At 36.9% G+C, this 21,533-nt stretch overlaps 1 protein-coding gene across 1 annotated transcript in view; it reads left to right on the plus strand.

Annotated features, from left to right (window-relative positions):
- tpcn2 (two pore segment channel 2) overlaps nucleotides 1-20,928 on the plus strand; it is a 26,447-nt gene extending 5,519 nt beyond the window's left edge. Inside the window, exons 3-26 of the mRNA XM_053634832.1 lie at nucleotides 4,490-4,545; nucleotides 4,652-4,728; nucleotides 5,374-5,551; nucleotides 5,671-5,787; nucleotides 6,014-6,120; nucleotides 7,073-7,145; nucleotides 7,384-7,483; nucleotides 8,262-8,327; nucleotides 8,445-8,509; nucleotides 8,605-8,711; nucleotides 9,971-10,052; nucleotides 10,157-10,243; nucleotides 10,375-10,494; nucleotides 11,322-11,381; nucleotides 12,420-12,548; nucleotides 12,662-12,711; nucleotides 12,818-12,917; nucleotides 13,886-13,957; nucleotides 14,048-14,118; nucleotides 14,793-14,895; nucleotides 14,993-15,075; nucleotides 15,161-15,242; nucleotides 15,740-15,831; nucleotides 17,254-20,928. Of these exons, the coding sequence (XP_053490807.1) occupies nucleotides 4,490-4,545; nucleotides 4,652-4,728; nucleotides 5,374-5,551; nucleotides 5,671-5,787; nucleotides 6,014-6,120; nucleotides 7,073-7,145; nucleotides 7,384-7,483; nucleotides 8,262-8,327; nucleotides 8,445-8,509; nucleotides 8,605-8,711; nucleotides 9,971-10,052; nucleotides 10,157-10,243; nucleotides 10,375-10,494; nucleotides 11,322-11,381; nucleotides 12,420-12,548; nucleotides 12,662-12,711; nucleotides 12,818-12,917; nucleotides 13,886-13,957; nucleotides 14,048-14,118; nucleotides 14,793-14,895; nucleotides 14,993-15,075; nucleotides 15,161-15,242; nucleotides 15,740-15,831; nucleotides 17,254-17,356 (2,180 nt within the window). The 3' untranslated portion in view covers nucleotides 17,357-20,928. The remainder of the gene's footprint in view (nucleotides 1-4,489; nucleotides 4,546-4,651; nucleotides 4,729-5,373; nucleotides 5,552-5,670; nucleotides 5,788-6,013; nucleotides 6,121-7,072; nucleotides 7,146-7,383; nucleotides 7,484-8,261; nucleotides 8,328-8,444; nucleotides 8,510-8,604; nucleotides 8,712-9,970; nucleotides 10,053-10,156; nucleotides 10,244-10,374; nucleotides 10,495-11,321; nucleotides 11,382-12,419; nucleotides 12,549-12,661; nucleotides 12,712-12,817; nucleotides 12,918-13,885; nucleotides 13,958-14,047; nucleotides 14,119-14,792; nucleotides 14,896-14,992; nucleotides 15,076-15,160; nucleotides 15,243-15,739; nucleotides 15,832-17,253) is intronic.
- Nucleotides 20,929-21,533: the final 605 nt, after the last annotated feature.

A 21,533-nucleotide genomic window follows, 5' to 3' on the forward strand; every position in this document is an offset into this window, starting at 1 on the left:
CAAGTGCAAAGATTAGGAAGGGCAAATGTTGCACACATGGTAAACATACATACAGCATTCGGAGACTTTAATAATCAGCGTCACGAAATAAAATGGGTAAAACCCGGAAACGCCTCCAAAAGTTAACGAACCTTGACACCGATTGGCAGCGCTTGGGTAGCATACTGCCAGATTTATTGTATTTAATCCTGGTAGTATGCCAGACATGTATTGAACACGTTTTGATTGATCGTTATACAACATACGTTGTGCAGCCTTGTATGCCTAGATGTCAGACACAAAATAGTTCCTCACTTTTAACCTGCCCCAGGACTAACATATATAAAACTGAAACTAACGTATATAAAAACAAGGCAAGAAATATTTACAGTTATAGAGCGCTCTTCTAGGCACTCAAAGATCTCTTCAACCAACACTAGTCTGTAGAATTCACCTGGATGATGTGACGGCAGCCATAGTGCACCAGTACGCCCACCATACACCAGCTATTAGTGGAGAGGAAAGTGATGTATCCAGTTCAGAGATGGGGATATATGGGCCGTGATAGAATTTCGCCAGGACACCAGGGTTATACTGTACCCCTACTCTTTATGAGAAGTGTCCTGGGATTTTTAATGACCACAGAGAGTCAGTTCCTCGGTATAATGTCGTTGCTGTTTTTACAGTATACAGTCACTGTGCTGGGGTATTAGACCCCACACAGATCACAGGGTGAGCACCCCCTGCTGGCTTTGCTAATACCACTTCCAGCAGCAACCTTAGTTTTCCCCAGGAGGTCTCCCATCCAGTTACAGGCCAGGCTCAACCCTGCTTAGCTTCAGTGGGAAACCAGGTGAGAACAGCAGGGAGTTGTTTCAAAAAAATTGAGTCAAACTAAAACAAAACTTCACTCAAATTGATATTAAAACCCCTAAAACTATATAATATATTATAAGTTTTATATATATATATAAATTCCAGATTGGTCATATCTGGAACTTGAATCTGGAAAGGTGGATGTCTTGCAGAAAAACAAATACTTCTATACAAGATGCAACATGTTGCCAAATCTGTTGCGAAACACTCACTAAAAGATGTTTTGATTTGATCACTGTGTAGTTAAACAGCTGTACAGGCACATGACATACTTGGATTTAGTTCGCGCCCGAGCAGAGCATTCAAGACAACACATGTGACTAAAAATATAAAAGTAATAACATTCTGCTTCTGAGTAGCTCCAGGGCAGGTCACAACTTCCCACACTTACACAGGAACTTTACACCTCTTTGAGCAACACTGGAGAAGGGATAGAGATATCAGTGGTCAAACCTAGGGGTGAAAAGGACACATGCGTAACTAGACACTTGACTGTCACACGGTAGTGGTACAATTGGAACAAGAAATGCCAGTATCCTCTAAAGGGAGATTTACTGTAAATGATTATTATTTCTGCAGTACATGCACACACATGCGCCTTACTCATCAGATTTGCTCATGCAATGACTTCTTGAATACATCATGATCAGATAATGTAGTACAGTAAAATGATGTGAACAGTCATATGAAAATTGAAAACTTAAAACTTAAAATACTATGTGGCAAAAATTATGTGGACACGTGGCCATCACATCCATACACAAAGTTGGAAGCGCACAGTTGTATAGAATTGTCTTTGCATGCTGTAGCTCAATTCAATTAAATTTTATTTGTATAGCGCTTTTTTACAATGGACATTGTCTCAAAGCAGCTTTACAGAAACATATAAACTCGGGATACAGATTTTAAATGTGTGAATTTATCCCAATTGAGCAAGCCGGTGGCGACGGTGGCAAGGAAAAACTCCCTAAGATGTCGAGAGGAAGAAACCTTGAGAGGAACCAGATTCAGAAGCGAACCCGTCCTCATCTGGGTAACAACGGATAGTGTAAAAGTAAAGGAACGTTCATTATGGTTTTATATGAAGTCTGTTTGTTGAACTAGTCCACTGTTCAAAGGAGACCCGAGTGCAAAACTGCATGTTGTAATTGCAGACCCGGGACCATAGAAACAACTGTAGTCCCAGCAACCACAGTGAGTGTGTCCATCTGGAATTGGAGTAGATGAGAGCTCCATCCAGAGGCAGGACATCCGAATGGATCAGGCAGGTCCGGAGAGCAGAAAGAATCAGGATCTCTAGTATCGCCATAAAATCGTGTGTGGCTCGGCAGAAGGAGAGAGGGAGAGATTCTTAAGTAAGACTGTGCTTTGCGTAACAGTCTACTCATGGTAGCCTTGAGTAAACAAATATGTTTTAAGCCTAGACTTAAACACTGAGACTGTGTCTGAGTCCCGAACACTAATTGGAAGGCTGTTCCATAACTGTGGGGCTTTATAAGAGAAAGCTCTTCCCCCTGCTGTAGCCGACGCTATTTGAGGTAACCGACAAATAGCCTGCACCTTTTGATCCAAGTAGGCATGGCAGATCATAGAAAACCAAAAATTTGCTTAGATACTATGGCACGAGACCGTTTAGTGCTTGATAGGTCAATAATAGTATTTTATAGTTAATGCGTGATTTCACTGGGAGCCAACGCAGTCTGGATAAGATCGGGGTGATATGGTTGTATCTTCTGGTTCTAGTTGGGACTCTAGCAGCTCACCCATCAGTAAAACTACAAGGCCCAAACCTGTTCCAGCATGACTGTGTCCCTGTGGACATGAAGACATGGTTAGCCAAGGTTGGAGTAGAAGAACTTGAGTGTCCTGCACAGAGCCCTGACCTCAACCCCACTGAACGCATTTGGGACGAGCTGGAACTCCGACTGCACCCCAGACCCAACATCAGTGCCTGACCTCACTAATGCTCTTGTAGCTAAATGGGCAGAAGTCCCCACAGTCATGCTCCAAAATCTAAGAAAAGGGTTCCTAGAAGAGTGGAGGTTATTATAACAGCAAAGGGGGAATAAATCTGGAATGGGCTGTTCAACAAGCACATCATCAGGAGTCCTCATACTTTTGGCCAGATAGTGTCTATATTTTCACAGACAGTTAGGAGTACATGAGGCACATGGAAGTCTTGGCACGAGTGTTAGTTTGAACTTTCATTAACAATAATATAATTTTTGTAACGAAAATAAAAATTAAACAAGGACTAGAAAGGTTACGTGTTCCATTTTGTTTTGATACATTTGTGCTTTTATGTTAATCTAATTACGGTGACTTGTAGCTTTTTGGTAATAACTTTGGATGGCAAGTAATCTAAATTTAGTGCTATCAGCACTAAATACTTTTAATCCGTGGCAAAAGATTTGTGCTATGCCTATGTTCTACAAAAACATTAACCACAGGAAAAGTAGCCTGGAATGCATGATCACTGTCTAATATGTCTTATGTTCTTGATGGATTTCCTCTATGGTGACTTCTGCATTGTTAGTATTACAAAAGTAAGTAGTATGTCAGAGGTTAATCCAGATCATGTGATCATGCGGCCTTACATTTCACAGTGATTTGATAAGGTTGTGGTTTCACAAAGTGATATGAAACAAGCAAGTCTTTTCCTCAGCTGTATTTAGAAGTTACTTCATGTTTTCTTTGTATCATTTTAGTGTTTGGAAGTTCCTGATGATGGGGCTGGGTAGTGTGACAGTATGATATCAATATTCAGGGTATCAATATTGCAGGTATCACTATTATCACTCACAGTAACAAGTAGCAGACTGGGCACTAAAATCTATTTTTGTTGAAATGTAGCCCTTTTTATTGTAAAATAATATATTTTGTTTTTACTACTACTGGGTACTATTATTTTACTAGCATTACAAAAAATCTATTGTGAAAATGGCTTCAAGGATTGTGATTATATATTTTTACTTAATACCACAGTACTGTTGAATTCTCAAATCTGATTGGCTCTAAGGTGTTTATTAATATTTTTAACAACCGATTCTGAAGGTAGTTCCGGCTGTAAGACAAATCACAGGTTAATATTAATGCACCCGCTCAAGTGTGATCTAATAAAATTAGATTGTTAATTTGCACGGTAGGCTTAAGTAGCCTTAATCTAATCCTGTGTAACATTTATGGAAGGAGTCTTCAGTTTCAGTGCTTTGTGAGAGTAAGTTTTCTTTCAAGGTTTCTTGTTAACACGACAAGCTGTCTAACTCGAGAGCTGCTATAATGTAAAGCCTAACAGGTACTAACTTGTGTCGTGGATGTTACACAACAATAAATGTTACTATAAACGGATAAAAAAATTATAATGTTTATCTTCTTTAATAAGTGAAGTGAAATTGTTGGTAAATTGTTATGGTAAAAGGAATAAATCATTCAGGTTATTGGAAAATAATCAACTTCTCGGCACTTTTCTTTGGGCAGCATTACATGTGATGTGTTTATTGTGTCGTATGTATGTTTATTTACTTGTGATTATTTTCTTATAATAGCACATCACATTCCTTGGTGGAATGACTTCTATACTGGTCCATTTCTCTCTTATTCACTCATATACTGTTCTTGCCTTTTTTTTAATAAGGTGATGAAGACCTGTACATCCAGCAAGCGGTTGTATTTATTGAAGATGCCATTCAAGTAATACAAATATTCCAAAATGTGTTTATATTACAGTGTTTATTGTACTTTAGTGTCCTGTTTTCAGACTTTATTTATTGTATTAAATGTGCATTTTCCTCCACAGTATCGCTCCATCAATCACAAGGTCGACAGTGGATCTCTGAGCTTATACAGATGGTACTACTCCAGGATATGTCAGTGGTAAGCAAGCAAGAGCAGGGATTTATAGTGTATTTTTCTCAATTCTAACTTCTGAAATTATTTCGGATCAAGAGGTGTGTTACTGGCCACTGGTTTACTCTATATCAGTGGTGTAGGTTTCATTTCCTCAATTTTGGGAGTAGGGGACACCCTGCTTGTGAGACCCGACCCACTGTATGATTAAATACAAAAAATACACTATTTACAGTATATTACTGATAGCAGTGCAAAATAACTGAAGAAATACTTTTTTCTTCTTAACAACAAGGCTGCACAGAGGAAAAACCTGTGTGAACTAGCTAGCCAACTAAAGTAGTGACCTGTTTACTGTGGAATTAAGTCATTTTATATTTTTACTGGTTAATGCTGCTTACAGAAAGTCCAGCAAACTGCTGCAGCACTACAACATAAAACATTATACTTATTGATTAACAGCATGCATTTTTACCAAGCCTACGCCCTCTATTATTAATAACGACGGGTGACTTGCTTTGATCCGCAAATACAAATTTTTATTACTTCTTTTTTTTTTTTTAACTAGTTGTTTTTGAGAATTAAATGACCCATGAGTTTAGCTACATGTACGGTTACTAACATATGAACAGTATATTAACCCTTTTGTACACGTGTGTGTTTGTGATGAAGGGGTCTTGGTTTGACCATTGCTGTGATTCTGGCTCTGGCCTTTGTGGAGAAACCTTCATCGATCACTTACACGTCAGACCCTCGCTTCAGGCCCGAGCCCTGGGAACCACCATGTGGCCTCCCCGAGGCTGTAGAGATGGTCTGCCTCTGCATCTTCATCATGGACGTGGTAGTCAAGGTATATTATTATACCTAAAATCATTACATATAAAATGGCAAAAAGTGCAAGAACATGTACAGTATGTGTATGTATTCCATGTCACTTTAGTTACGTTTACGTGAATTTCTACTCCATAGAGTTATCTGATTGGATGGGAGGAGTTCCGTATGAATAAATGGCTGATTGGCTACGTGTTGGTTATAGCGGTATCAGTCATCGACTGCATGATCTCTTTTGCCCTGCTGTGTGGTACGGTGAGTTAATCAGATGGGAAATCAGATCATATCACAACATATTTCATATATTAAGTTTAAAATAGATTTCAAATCTTGACTCCAGTGTAATATTTTATCCATATCAACACACAAGAGTCAGCTTTTTATCCACATCATACAGGTAGACCCACAGAGTCAGCAGACATTATCTTGAATTGTGTTGGTAGATGGTAGTAATGTTTTGCTTTCTTATCTCCACATGCAGACCATACGAGTCAGGAGACTGATTCGGCCATTTTTCCTCCTGCAAAATTCCTCCTTAATGAAGAAAACGCTCAAATGTATCAAAAGAACAATTCCAGAAATAGCAAGGTAAGGACATTAAGAGGCTCTTTTTTTTTATTTAAAAATAACCGCTTGTTAGGCTTGTGTCTGTGGCAGTTGGGCTTGATAATTAGTTATCCATACATCACCATAACATGTACATTTGTACACTGTATAGTGTATATACACTACTGGTCAAAATTTCAGACAAACTCATTCTTTATTTTTATTATATTTCCACACATTTTAGAGTAATAATAATAGTAAAGTCGTCAAAAGTCTTGAATAACACAAGTGGGAACTATGGGAATTATGTTGTGATAAAAAATCCTAAATAAATCTAAATAATTTAGTATTTTAGCATCTTCAAAGTAGACTGCATTTTTAAACAGTTTTAAAGGAGTTCACACCTACGCTGGACTCTTGTCTGCTTTTCAGAATATTATCCGTTTAAAACAATATTTCTTTGTAAATAAAATGTTAGTTTTCAAATTAAAGAAATGAATATGTTGGCACAATTATATTTTTGTCTACAACATTTAATCATACACCTTCAGATCAAAAGATTTTTAAGATCAGGAGAAACATTTCAGTCAAGTGTCTCCAATTTTTTGACGGGTAGTGTACCCTGGACCTACGTCTATGCACACTTGAAGCTATTCTCTTGGCTCACGAAGTCTAAGACACTTTTTTTTTTTTTTTTTTTGGTTGGTTTTTCCTTTTGTTTGTCATACCTGCATATTACCTGAGATCATTTTATAGAAAGTAAAATGATGCAGAATCTTTCTAGACATTAAATTGTTAAATAAAATGACTAAAAAAGATGGGATTAAAATTACAGAGAAGCTCCAGTATCAATAATAAATACATTACCCCAAGTTCCCCATGTAAAACGAATTCTGTACTTATAAGGCTTTAATTAAACTATTACCGAATGCTTTTGATACATGAAGACAGATGCAAAGGCAACCCTCCATCTTTCTGTCTTTTTCTTTCCCAGTGTGATCCTGCTTCTGGCCCTGCACCTGTGTTTATTCACCATGGTTGGTATGCTGATCTTCCCCAAATCTGAGGTATCCACATATAATACAAACCTTATTTACTCCTTTTTCTGACACAGAGACTTGGACATCCTCAAGATGTCTAGTATGATCTAAAGATACAATTAAATTGCCTAAATGACAAATTATCATTACAGCTCCTATTATTTGTATCATATTTTCTTTCTAAGGCAAAATAATAGATGTTGGTATAACCAATGAAGAACATTACTCATAAATGTATGGACTCTCTTGTGTAATGTGTTTAAAGGACTCCTCGAAGAATGGGGAATGGGAAGGTTACTTCAAAAACCTGCCTAGGGCCTTGTCCTCTCTGCTTGTGCTGCTGACAACTGCTAATAACCCAGACGGTACAGGGTTTTTTACTGTGGGTCATGACTTGCACTAATCTCACATGAATCATACTGTATATGTGGTGGCCTGGGGAAACCATTCAAATTTGGTTTCATTTAGTTTCAGAACATAACATTTCTACTTTTGCTACTACTACTAATAATAATATAAACCACTTTAGTTTTATACCACATGATTATTGAATTTTTTTTTATTTGATTGGTCACAAGGTATTGATTAATTTTCTATAACAGCAGCTCTGACAGTAGTTTTGGCTACAAGGCAAATCACAGGTTTATATTAATGTGCTTGTAGTATGTTGTTATTGCTATAGTAACCATGTACAAAAGGGCTTGTACTGTATGGCAGATGCTCCACATACACAGCTTAAAAATGCTTATAAGTCCTTGGTAAAGTCTCCAGTGTCAGCACTTCCTCATTAAGTTTTCCACCATAAGAACGTCTTCAGAACTTTGTGCATTTGAAGTCTAGTGAGGGAATGAGTGTTTATATCTGTGTATTGTAATCAGTAACAGAAACTAACTTGTTGGATAGACGTTTCACAACATTAAATGTAAATATAAATCAATAAAAAGTGAGTTCTTTCATGAATAAAAAAAAAAAAGATAATTATTGGCAGATTGCAGTGGTTTCAGAGGAATAAAACATTTTAGGATGTACTGATATTGGAAAATAATGAACTTTGAGGTGACATAAAATTGCACTAACACCAAAATTATGCACAGTAATGGTAAAGGCTCTTTCATAATTGTTTTTCTGTCTTTCTGCCAACAGTGATGGTTCCTGCATACTCACTGAATCGGGGATATACTATATTTTTTATACTTTTCAGCGTATGTGGTAAGCTTCATAAAACCCGTGCAATGTCACTCATGTTAAAAACTTCAGATGTGTTTGATGAACACGTATTTGGAGGTTATTAAGTCGTGTCCCCCCCCCATCCCCCCCCCCCCACAGGAACCTATATCTTGATGAATTTGCTCACTGCTATTATCTACAACCAATTCCGAGGCTATTTGCTGGTGAGTGACTGTTTTGTGTTGATTTAGTCTTCAGTGTCTGTTAGTGTTCTTGCATTACTTATGAATTTCTCCCCTTTGACTTTGCCTCTTTGCAGATGTCGGTACAAGCCTCCATTTTAAGGAGGCGTCTGGGGATCAGAGCTGCATTTAAGGTGCTGTGCTGTCCGGGTCAAAGCCACGACGATCATTCTGAAGAGCATGTGTAAGTTACAGCACCATCTCTAACACCCTGGTTACGCACATGATTAGTTTGAGCTGCAGAGTTGTCGAGTCTGATTGGATGGAGGCGGTGGTTGATTAATTTTCTATAAACAGCAGCTCTAGTAATAGTTCCAGCTGTAATTTGAAGCACAGGTTTATATAGCTGACTCTCCATGTAATCTTAGACAAATAATAAATCAATTTTAAACTGTTATTTAACAAAGAAAAACATCTAATCGTTGGATGTTGTGTTTTCTGTAAGGAGACGTTAATTAAACATGAATGAAAGGAGTCTGCAGTGTCAGTGCTTTGTAAGAGACATTAAGTTTTGTATATGGGAGGTATTTGTGGTTTTGCATTCTCGACAATGTGACAAGCTACGTTTTTACATCTTATTAACTTCAGTAGAAAAAAAAAGAGAGGCTGGTGAGGGTTAGGGTTATAGCTGTAATTACATAACTGTTTTCTGTGTACACTACCGATCAAAAGTTTGTGGACACTCGACTGAAATGTTTCTCATGATCTTAAAAACCTTTTGATCTGAAGTTGTATGATTTAATGTTTGAAATCGGTGTCGTAGACAAAAAATATAATCGTGCCGACATATTCATTACTTTCATTAGAAAACTAACATTTTATTTACAAAAATATTTTTTTTAAACGGACGACTCGGAGCGAAATATTCCGCAAAGCAGCCAATAAGTGTCCAGCGTAGGTGGGAACTCCTTTAATACTGTTTAAAAAGCATCTCAGGGAAATTCCTCAAGAAATCGGTTGAGAAAATGCCAAGAATACATTTCTGGAAATTCTAGGCAAAAAGGGCGTCTACTTTGAAGTTGCTAAAATACTGAATTATTTATTTATTTATTTTGGATTTTTTTAAATTTATCACAACATACTTCTCATCGTTCCATTTATGTTACTCCAGAGTTTTGATGACTTTATTATTATTCTGAAATGTGGAAAAAATAATAAAATAAAGAATGAGTGTCTAAACTTTTGACCGATAGTGTACGTTCAACAGCATTAAACGTAACTATAAACAGATACAAAGTATGGCACGTTATACTTATATTTTTAGTAAAATAAATAAATAAAAAGTAATTGTTGGAATATCGCTGTTGTCTAAGAGGAATAAAATACATCGAGACACATCACACCGCATAATTGCTGATTATTTTCCTAAAACAGCACGTCCCCAAGTGTTTTATTCTTTACATAATTGACGTGTGCATGCGTCCTGTATTTCTGTGTGTTTAGACAGAGGGTTCGAGTGGACACAGTGCTGCAGGTCATGAGAAGAGTGCAGATGACATCATGCTACAAACAAGCTGTCATTAAGGTGAGTTCAAATATCAACCCAAGAAAACATTTCCAGGCCTTGTATATAAGAAAAGCGGTTCTAGGATAGGAAACGCTTTACTTCAGTAACTTCTCATTCCTCAGGCTGCTCAGGAATCCCCTGATGGTTTTATTGATGGTGAAGCATTTCAGAGGCTGTTTGATGAACTAGATAAGGAGCACGTCAAAGAGGTAACGTTCTCAGTTGTTTGTATAAATGTATCTATGTACCACGGTGGAACGTACTGTATTTGCACGCATGTAGATCTTTATTTACTTATGAAAATATTTAGAAATGATGATATTCTCTCTTCATACACTAGCACCCACCGAAACCAGAGTACAGCTCCTCATTCCTACAATTGATCCAAAACGCGTGTAGTCATTACTACCTCACTGTGGTGGGAAACGTCGTAGCCCTCGCCAACGTTATCTGCATCTGTGTGAGTAGCCGTTTTATTTTATTTTTTACAAATCCAATATTTATTTTTCCTTCACAGTTATAAGAAAGAGAAATGGATATAATTTTATGTTTTGAAAGACGTATGCCAAAAATAAACGATGCCATTATGTTCTAGTGGTCTGTGTTCCCATCTTGTGGTTGTTATAAGAAACAACATGTTTGGAAAGCATACAAGGGTTCTTCCATGAAAGTTTGCTTGAAGGTTTTACATTGAACACTGTCCTAAGGTTTTCCCTTCAGAAAAGGTATCACATACAATGCTTAGAACTGTTAATCATCTAAATGTTTTAATGTTTAGCAGCTACAGTATAGTGATGCACAAGACACATCAGTAAGAGCATAAATGATGTCTGACAGTAAAAATCACACATCATTCAAAGCTGATCTGATGAAAATCTTGAACCATAGAAAACCAACAATTTTCTAAATCCATGTGTCCATTGTTGTGTAAGAAAACATTATAATACAAAAAAATGCATTACAGTTTTGTCAATTTATAGAATATATAAATGTAAACTACCCAGAAATGATCCATTATAATATAAAATTCCTTGTCCAGTCTTCCTGAGGGACTATTTTTATTGTACAGGATGCTAGCTGGAGAAATTAGTATATTTATATTTATATACATATTTATAAATGAATATCGGCTCATATAGTCATGAAATGATAACATTTGTATTATTTTTATTGCAAAAGAGAGGAAGGTCGATTTTTGTGTACTATTTTAATTTTACAATCTTTTTATTTTTATTTTATAATAGTTCCTGACCATTGTTAAGAAAACTATAACCTTGTGTTTTTCAGACCATCTTGGTGCTGGATTCAGAGAAGACTGTACTTGAAAGGAATGATTACTACATGGAGGTAACTTTTATTCTGAACGATGGCTTACGGCACCCTAAGGGTGCTTCCACATATGGACTTTTGGGCTGATACTGGGGGGGCTCAAACGACATGCACACTCTAACCACAACAAGGTCCTGTCTAGTATCAGCTAATTAACTACACCACTGGTCAATGTTTCTCATGATCTTAAAAAGCTTTTGATCTGAAGGTGTATGATTAAATGCTTGAAATCGGTGTTGTAGACAAAAATATAATCATGCCGACATATTAATTTCTTTCATTAGAAAACTAACATTTTATTTATGAAATTCTTTTTTTTTTTTTTTTTTTTTTTTTAAATGGATGACTTGGTGAAATATTCCGAAAAGCAGCCGATAAGTGTCCAGCGTAGGTGGGAACTCCTTTAATACTGTTTAAAAAGCATCTCAGGGAAGTTCCTCAAGAAATCGGTCGAGAAAATGCCAAGAATACATTTCTGGAAATTCTAGGCAAAAATAGCATCTACTTTGAATATGCTAAAATACTAAATTATTTTGATTTATTTTGGATTTTTTATCCCAACATAATTCCCATAGTTACATTTGTGTTACTCCAGAGTTTTGATGACTTTATTATTATTCTAAAATGTGGGAGGAATAAAAATAAAGAATGTGTGTGTAAACTTTTGAGCGGTAGTGTCCATGAGTATGCGGTCTATGAAAAAACATTTTGGTTTAACTGAGGTGATGAGGAGGTTGTTTGTCTTTGCTGTAGACTTTTTTCTGTGACAGAAAAAGCCATGTGTCATGCACCCTAACACAGTTTCGTTTGGTTGACTGACAGGAAATGATCATTAGTATTTGCAGTGCTTGTTTTGTGTAAAAATGCATGACTGGTATAAGGTAGCATGTGCCAAAATGCCACCTGGGAAAGACTGATAGAAAACATTATATTCCGTATATCTTGTATTTTGCAGAATAATACAAGAATACAATCTCAACTGGTACTACATTTTGACCTTTAGCCTTTTGGTACTTCATGTTGCAAGATAATGTTTTTTTTATTTTGTTTGTACAGGTCATTAATTGGGCTTTTATCATCTACTACCTAATAGAGATGATACTGAAGCTGATTGCCTTTGGTTGGAGGGGTTACCTCTCTTACAGAAATAACATCTTTGATGGGTTTTTCACCATCTTTCTGCTGGTAAATACATTTGCATATATATTTTATCTCTTATAACTTGATGAACATTTACCTGTTACACCTGCATAATTCATTTCTAAATGAAACCTATATATTGTTTCTTTATTAAATAGGTCCTCCAGGTTACTATTTTTGTCATGTTCAGGATTACCGATCCAAAATCGTAAGTGTGATTTTGCTGTCACATTGTATTATGATGCTACCATAACGAAAATAATCATCTTTTTTCCCTTATTATTGTGTTCATCGTGCCTGTGTGGTGTTCCCAGGATGCCGACTCAGCCCAGGGACATATCTTTGTGGGAAATGGTGCGACTGGTCAACATGCTGATTGTCTTCCGTTTCCTCAGGATCATTCCAGAAATCAAGGTCAGCAGCACGGTCCTAATGAACGACTTGTATTATGATCGTGCCAACTTCTACAGTCCACCTCATGCACATGCAACAGTCACATCGCAAGCCTGGATTGAGCATTGTTGTTCTAAAATATTTACTGTTGATTTTTTTACTATTTACAGATGATTAAAGCGCCATATGTTGTAAATGACATCCATTTGTTTCCATTAATGTTGTGGGACATCACAAAACAAGTTAGTTCCTGTTATCGTTCCATCACCAGCCTCTCTCTCTCTCTCTCTAACTCTCTTGAAGTTAATGAGATAAACAAGGCATCTTGTCATTTTAACTAAAAAACACAAAAGGAAACTGTCCTGAAGACCTTCCTGGGGTGGAAAACTTGCTGTTGTTTACAAACTGCTGACACTGGAGACTCCTTCCATAAATGCTACTTAAGTTTCCCCTGACAGAAACATCACCACATTAACCATTATGCGTTTTTCTTTGACAAAATGACGCTTTTTAATCCATATATTATTAGTCTTTGATTACGTAGAGCATCCAACATACAAGTCCCTGTGATGGAGATGTTACTATAGAAACGATGATCTATTAGAGCTTTCAGTATTGACAGAGCAGCTGTTACAGAAAATTAATTTCTGGAGCTGGGAAGTTTTGTGTATCTGGATAACATCTAAAATCTATTTTTTGTTGTTTTTCCAAATATTGCGATATTGATTGCAAAGCCAAATAATGTTGCAGGTTGACTTTTTCTCCTGGTACGTGCCTGTGAGATGGAGTTCTGGCACCATCCTGTGGTTAGGACTGTATATTGCAATTACATAGTAAATTAGCTCAAATTTGCAGCTCTTTCAGTGGAATTTTGTTCTCCATGTTGAAAATGTATTTTTTTTTTTTTTTTACAGTTATGATAATGTTGCAGGTTCTTGAATCCATGGTATTTATATAATATATTATTATTATTTTTTCCATGTGTGTAGTTGATGGCTCTGGTGGCTAGCACTCTTGTGGACCTTGTGAAAAACTTGCGGGCATTTGCTGGGATTCTGGTGGTGAGTGTAAACAGTGCTTTCAGGTTTTTAAAGCATGAACATTGATGAGTTTAGGACACAGTCTTCATGTTCTCTGCTGTCTGAATTTAGGTGGTGTACTATGTGTATGCTGTCATTGGTATCTGGCTTTTCCAAGGAGCTATTACTCCTCCATTCTCAAGGTACTGTATGTACATCAATAACAAATATCATAACGTTTAAATTGTCATATAGTTTTGTGTTTCTTTACTGAAGAACATACCATAAACAGCCACTATTAGTTCAGAATTGACGTAGTTAGAGCTTGGTACATATACAATAACGGTCAAAAGTTTGTGGACACTCGACTGAAATGTTTCTCATGATCTTGATAAAAATAAAGAGTGAGTGTGTCTAAACTTTTGACTGGTAGTGTACATATTTGGCAGTCTGATCATATAATTTCAATATCATGGTATACACTGTGTACTTTTTTTCCTGATATATTGCAGACATTGTCAGTATTAATATAACAATTATACAATAACTCATTGGATTTCTGCAATTTTGTGCAGAAACGTTAACAATACTTTTTAGAGTTAATTATTTTTGTTGAGTGAAAATATATGTATCTTTCTAGCAAATCTATATATTGTCATGCATATATACGTGCATCATGTATCATGTAAATGCCTTTGAGTATCATGATATCACCCATGCCTAATACATACTGCACCATACATGAGAGTTGCTGATTAAAGCGTCCACTTCGACTTCCACAGTTCCTAATTTAGGGATTTAATGTTATAACATAACATGTTGTAATGGAGTACTAGATATTATATTTTATACACTATTTGTGTATGTTTCCTTGTAGTGTGGCCAACTCAAGTAGTGAGAATAGCACATCCAACTTCACTATGGAGTGTGGCTCCTATGAACAGCTAGAGTATTGGCCAAACAACTTTGACGACTTTGCTGTAAGTGTTTCCCCTCAGCAATATTTAGTGCATGGTTTAGGCATTAACAGCTTGTTTTTTGTTCGTAATACTCAATGTTCACTTATGGATCTTTCAGTCATCTCTAGTTCTGCTGTATGACGTGATGGTGGTGAATAACTGGCAGGTCTTTATGGACGCTTACACAAGATACACCACCGAGTAAGGCAACAGCTATATCTTTGATTTCAGCTACGTTATACTCTCGATATTTCTGCATGATTACCATAATTCTGCTTGTGTTTAGGTGGTCAAAGGTGTACTTTGTATCCTGGTGGTTCACCTCATCTGTCATGTGGGTCAATCTGTTTGTGGCACTCATTTTGGAGGTACGACGGTTTTGGCCGTTACTAATTTTATTTGATCTCATACTGATGGACAGTGTTTTAGGGTTTGCTTTTTTCCCCAAAGTACCCAAACCAGCTTTAAAGTCGGCTATGGCCCCGTCACACCTGTTTTGGTGTGCTGTCTGTAACTGAAACAGCATGCAAATGTCTGTGGAGCAGTTATGGTGTCTACGGAGGATATATATTTTTTTTTTGTTGCTGTTGTTAAATGTACAGTTTCTTTCTGTTTAGTTGTTATTATTATAAATACGTAAATTATGTCATTTTCCGGGTGTGTATTCAAGGGTGTGGTCAGTGATTTTCATTTTAAGACAAAACAGTTGTAATATTTGGGGAAGTCGTCTTCTTATATGGCTGTTCAAAGAGAAACTCTCTCTGTGGCTGCCCCAGGCTATAAACGGGAGAAAAACAATCAAGAAATTGTTAGGATTTTCATTTCAGTTTCAAGTACATAACGACATCCGTGTTTAACGTTCCAGAACTTTACTTACAAATGGGACAAAAGTCATGCACTGAGTGTATCGGATGTGGAGAGGACAAGCTATGAGACCACGGTGCAGGTGATGTTCAGGTAAGCTCCTTGTGGTTTCATCTTTGGTCCACTTTCTTGGACACGGAATGGTTTAGACAGTTACGTTTTCTTTTGTTGAGACGCCGCGATGCATTTCTTTTCCCCCAGGCTATTTGCATTGCAGTTAATACACACAAAAGGCTTTGCTTGAGGCTGCTGGCATGCTTGGTGCTGCTTTGGTTCTTGAATCATTTGCCTGATTGTTAATTCACCTTTCTATAGACAGAACACTCAAACAAGTTGATGTGCAGCATGAATTTAAATCTAGATTTAATAGCACATTGTTGGGACGAAGTAGTCTGAAAAATGATCCTCAACAAGAAAGTAATATCAGAGACACTCTGAAAATTACACAATACAGATACAAATACAGAATTTTAAGATTAATGACCGTTCTTATAATGAAGGATAAGACTGCGGATGTAACTTTTGTTTGAATGAAGTGGATGTTATTCCTAAGTATGGATGCAACGACAAAATCAGTCAAATTTGGCAATAAAAATAGTAACTGTGTTGGTCTATGTCATATCACTTCACTTCATACCACAAGTAGTGAATCTGTTTGCATCAGTTAACTAGCTAAACTAAAAATTAAACATTACGTTGTTTAATTTTCTTAAATGACAAAATTGATCATTTTATATATGTTGTGTGTCAAGTGAACAAATTTGTCATCCTGCTTTCGGTTCACATCGAAGGTGCTGGGATCAGAATCTTTTCAGAATCGGTTCCCTGATTCCAGGCATGAAAACTAAGAGTCGACTCTAAAGTCGATTTCGGACACGGAGCAAGTAAAATGAACTGAGCATCCGAGCGTTTTAGTGAGACAGCTGGTGAATATTGGCTGTTAATTTGAGATTGACTAGTCAGGACTGAACAAATCAGGGTTTGATATGCAGGTAAGACCCTCTCCCATCAACTGAGAACTTGATCCATTGATGTGTTGGTCACGCTGTGATCTTATGTTAGCGTGTCTGTTTTTTTTGGGGGGGGGGGAATGATCACCATAACCACTTCATAATTTTTATGCCACGACAGATTGTTTGATAAATTTCCGTAATATAACTGTAGGTAGTGACCTGTTATTAAATTTTGCCTAGTTAAGAGTTCTGTCGTAGTATTAGTTGATTTAAATGATATTTTTTTGGTATTTAGAATAAAATGTAAAATTGATAAATTTTTTGCGCAGTGACTCAAAGCTTCAGGCTTTCTAATTAAAGTATGTTGCACATTCCTTACTGACATGCTGTTCATCCCTGCACTGGCTTGCCTTCTTGATATTCTTGTTTTACTATTGCTTGTCTGTGAAAAAAAACAATCCAAAAGCCCTATCCAACACGTGATTGCACTCTATAACGTGCTCTGCTTTAAAACATCCTGTAATATGCATTTATATTCTCCCACCTCCCGCTTCCTCCTCAGAGCGCACATCCAAGAACCAAGTCTGGAGGACATAGAAAACCATCTCCAGTGTCTTCCACATCTCCATCTCCCTCGCTGGTCCCTGCAATCACACAGCCCTTAACCACAGCGCCACACACCTGCTCGACACCACATGTTTACATTTACATTAATCCTGACTGGAGTGTGGAGACTGCCATGGTCTTGAAGTGGGGTTAGTGCACAAGACAACGCCATGTGCTGCTCAGTGTTCTGCCGAACACATGTTCGTGACATGCCACTGTTTTAACATGCCAGTCCTTTTTTTTTTAATTATTATTATTATTTTAAATGTATTTATTTTTAAATTAGTTTATTCCTAGAGCGTTTCTATTTCTGTTATGAAAGGGAAATTTTTTAGACTTTTAGTTTTGAAAGAAATGCTTTAACTGGATAATGAATTTCAAGACTTTGCGGAGAGATCCTAAGAGTCGTGGACAAGATGTTACCATCCAGCCTGGTAGGAAACCAATGAAATTCCTTGCATAAGTATTTAAGCCCATTGAACTTTTCCACATTTTGTAGTGTTACCTGGAACTGAAGTTGGATCGAGTCCACACAAAAAAACCCCGCAAATTTTGTGATACATTCCATTCATCTAGTCATGTGACTTCTGGTGGCCTATAAGTCATGACTTATAATCCCGATTAAAACAATTTCAGTTCCAGGTCGTAACAATACAAAATGTAGAAGCATGCAATGGGGTTGAAAACTTTTATACAAGACACTGTCTGAAGTGTCATTTGTGAATGGCACCGCTCTCTATGCTCCACTACTTCTCACTCACTCAAGCAACCTACTAGATCTACACCGTTGAGCTCAAATGCAGGCAGCAGATGTCGTTGACATGGAAATAGTGCACTGAAATGAACCTGAAGCTGGGCCAGAAGAACTTCCATGCAACCAGACTGTGTTTTAGTGCTGAGATGGGAACGTGAAACTCTCGACAGTGGTGCTATTAAAACGCAGTTTATATTGAGGTGCTTTTTAACCTTGAGCATTTGGTGCATTCATTCTCAACAAAGCGATTGTGGAATTTCAGCCTTGAACGATAGATGTCATTTGGTCTAAACTCGAACATCTCTTCAAAGGAAGCAAACGGACTTAATCACTGGAGCAGTAGATGGCATATATACCTGTTAATGCTTCCTCCAATTAGATGATGGTAATATCAATAAATGGTGCTGTTCTGGTAATAAATGTGTGGCAGCCTGAGAAAACCCCCACATAGTGAAATTCTGGCATTCTGGGGTTTCATTCTGACTGCAGCCATTTTCCTACAGCACGTAGCTATCCAACAACTTGATCGGAGCGTGACATTCGCTGTGTGAGGAAATCACACTTGGCTAGCAAGGTTTTTGAAATCTTTATCTAGACTAATTCCCTGTCCACACACATACAGATATCTTTGAAAAGATTTTGGAAAGTGGAGATAGTTAAAAACGGCGCAAACCTGCCCATGCTACTCATGAATGTGCTACTGCTCTGTTTATCGGGTTGATCACATTATTACGCTGTGGTCTGTAATTTCTTCTTTGATAGCGTGTTTGCAATTGAATTCCACTTTGTTTTATTATTACACCCTCGTGCAGAGGCGCCAGATTTTGTTGCATGCTGTACTGCTCCTGAATCAACTGCTCCATCTGTACAAATGGAGATTTTGATTTTGAGAATGCAAATGAAGACCTGAGTGTATTCAAGTGCATCCTTACGCAGGTGCACCTCATCGTCAGTCCACTCAAATGACTCCGTGGCTTTGTCATTTTTTTTTGTTTGTTTTGTTTTTAGAACCGTTAGTGTTTTTCCACACTTCACTTTCTATATCGCTCAATACGCAGATTTTAAAGTTATTCTTGAGGCGTTTGACATAACTGTTTACGACATGCCGTCACTGCGCTGTCGTGCTCAAGTGAACGATTTTATGGTTTTGTATGAATGAAGATATTTTTGAAAACGCTGTTCCTGTGTTTTTTTTGTTTTGTTTTTAAACAGAAGGCTAAAAACTATGTTTTCAATAATATATGTAAATGTGTGGATGGGGGCAGACTGTGTTTACCATCGCGTTTGTTAAACTGGCTCCTTACCAAACATGACCTTTGTAGGAAGAAAGCCTAGACAAGATTAAAAGCATTTCCACATCATTTCAGTAAAATATATTGATGGTTTCTCAAAGTATGTATGCTCAATTATGGACAAGCTTGATTTTGTTGTTGTTGTTGTTTGTGTTATTTGGCAGTTTGCCAGAACATAGAGCCATCAGCATCATCTGATTGTTTCCCCAGACCACCACACAAGTAGAATTGTTGGTTGCAGGTCAAATTGTTTCATTTATTATTGTTCATTTGGCTACATACAATCATCAGAGCACAATAGTATATATCCAGTGTTCTTCAGCCTAATTTTTATCTGCCACATTTGTAGTGTATGAGTAATAACCAGAATTTAAAAAGCAGACGAATACTCTTTACTCAAAAGTGTTTTATAATGGAAATTTAAGGGTGGTTGCGGGGCAGTTGATTAAACATTTATGCGTTTTGTAGGTTGCTTTCATTTGTAAATTCATGATGTCATGTCACAGGGATAGCATGAAATCTTCATGAAAGTATGAGGAACTGGAATTAGTTTGTACTTTATAAGATAAGTTTTGTTAAGTCTTTCTTGTTCATGTCCTGTGTCTCATGTTAATACGTTTAATGTTGGTGGTAACGGTGTAGTTTTGAATTCATGTTCTATAGCTAATCATGTGCACATTTCAATTGTGTTTAAAGTGAACACTTTCAGTTCTTTTCTCGTTTTGTGTTGAATTTTATATCTGAAATCACACACGCACTACAAATGTGGGAGATAAAATTAGACTGAAATCAGAATTATTGATTGAATTTCTTTTCAAAGAGATATTCTGTAGATGAGAAACAGCCGTCGATATCTATCTGAAATTGTCAATAATAAATATTTGGTTTAGTAGACTGGCACAATGACCGGATCATTTTAAACAAAATAAAAATAAAGACTATTAAAAAGAAATCGAAAGGGAAACTCCCTGCTGCAGAGGAGCTTTTTTTGTTACTCAGTATGTAAATAAGACTTTATTACAACTTTTATAGTTAGTGTTGGATAAGAATATTTAAGCCATTATCATAATTTAAATAAATGTGTATAATATAAACATAATCTCCATCTCTGATACCCGCAGATGAGCGTTTCAGTGTTCTCAGATACAATGTCAATCATGTTGGGTTTTTTTTGTTTGTTTGTTTAAAGCATCTTTCTCTTTTGTTCATTCTTGAGCACTGTTGAATTCTTGATTCTGATTGGTCAGAAGGTGTTGATTTAATTTTCTATAACAGCAGCCCGGGTTGTAGTGTTGCTGTAATTCAAATCACAGGTTTATATCAACGCACTTGTTCTATAGAGATATTGTTTCTCTAGTAACATATTCTACATTGTAAATTGTCATGGGTGCTAAGTGCAGTGGTATAAGCAGAATAAAACATTTCAGGACATGCCGTTATAGTCAACTTCTGTGGTAACAGGGACTCCGTTGTTGATTATTTTCATATAACAGCAAGACAGTAAGTGTTTTGTTCCTTACATAATGCACATTCCAGCTCCAGCTACACAGAAAGTGCATGCTTGTAGTGAAACATGAATTTGTATCCATCATGCAGAATGTAATTTTCCTGATTGCTAATGTAGTTGTAGCACCTCTGATACAGTTTCAACTCCTGCCTTTTATTTATCGTAATGGATCTTTACATTCACATCCCCAGAGAAAAGTATTGATCATTCGTGTCTGTCTGCTTCTCTGTCTGTTCTTTTCTACCACCGAAACCTAAACACACAAACACACCCTGTTGCATGGGGTATGTTTACACAAAACAGTATGCGTTGACAACCCGAGCTCCTGAGGACACACTTCAAAGTACTCACCCTCTCTCTAACCCTCCGCAAAAGAAAATAAAAACACCACCTTTAATATACATACAAAGTCATTCTTACTCCTCTGTACATGAGCATGCTCCTTCCCTGCAGACTGTTTACTTTCCCTCCTGATTTGCCACAGAACATGGAGTGGTCTGAAACCTCAGACAAATCACTGTGGAGTGACACCATCCATCACTGCATAAAGTTACTTTTAACTCTCATTTTCATAGCTGTTACTGGGTTATTTGCCCCGAGTACACCGGAATTTACTTAAGGATTATCGTACTGAGAAGAGTACCTACATGAAGGTTATTACACATTCATAACACATTCATAAG

The sequence above is a fragment of the Ictalurus furcatus genome, chromosome 10 (genome assembly GCF_023375685.1).
Source record: "Ictalurus furcatus strain D&B chromosome 10, Billie_1.0, whole genome shotgun sequence".
Classification (NCBI taxonomy): domain Eukaryota; kingdom Metazoa; phylum Chordata; class Actinopteri; order Siluriformes; family Ictaluridae; genus Ictalurus; species Ictalurus furcatus.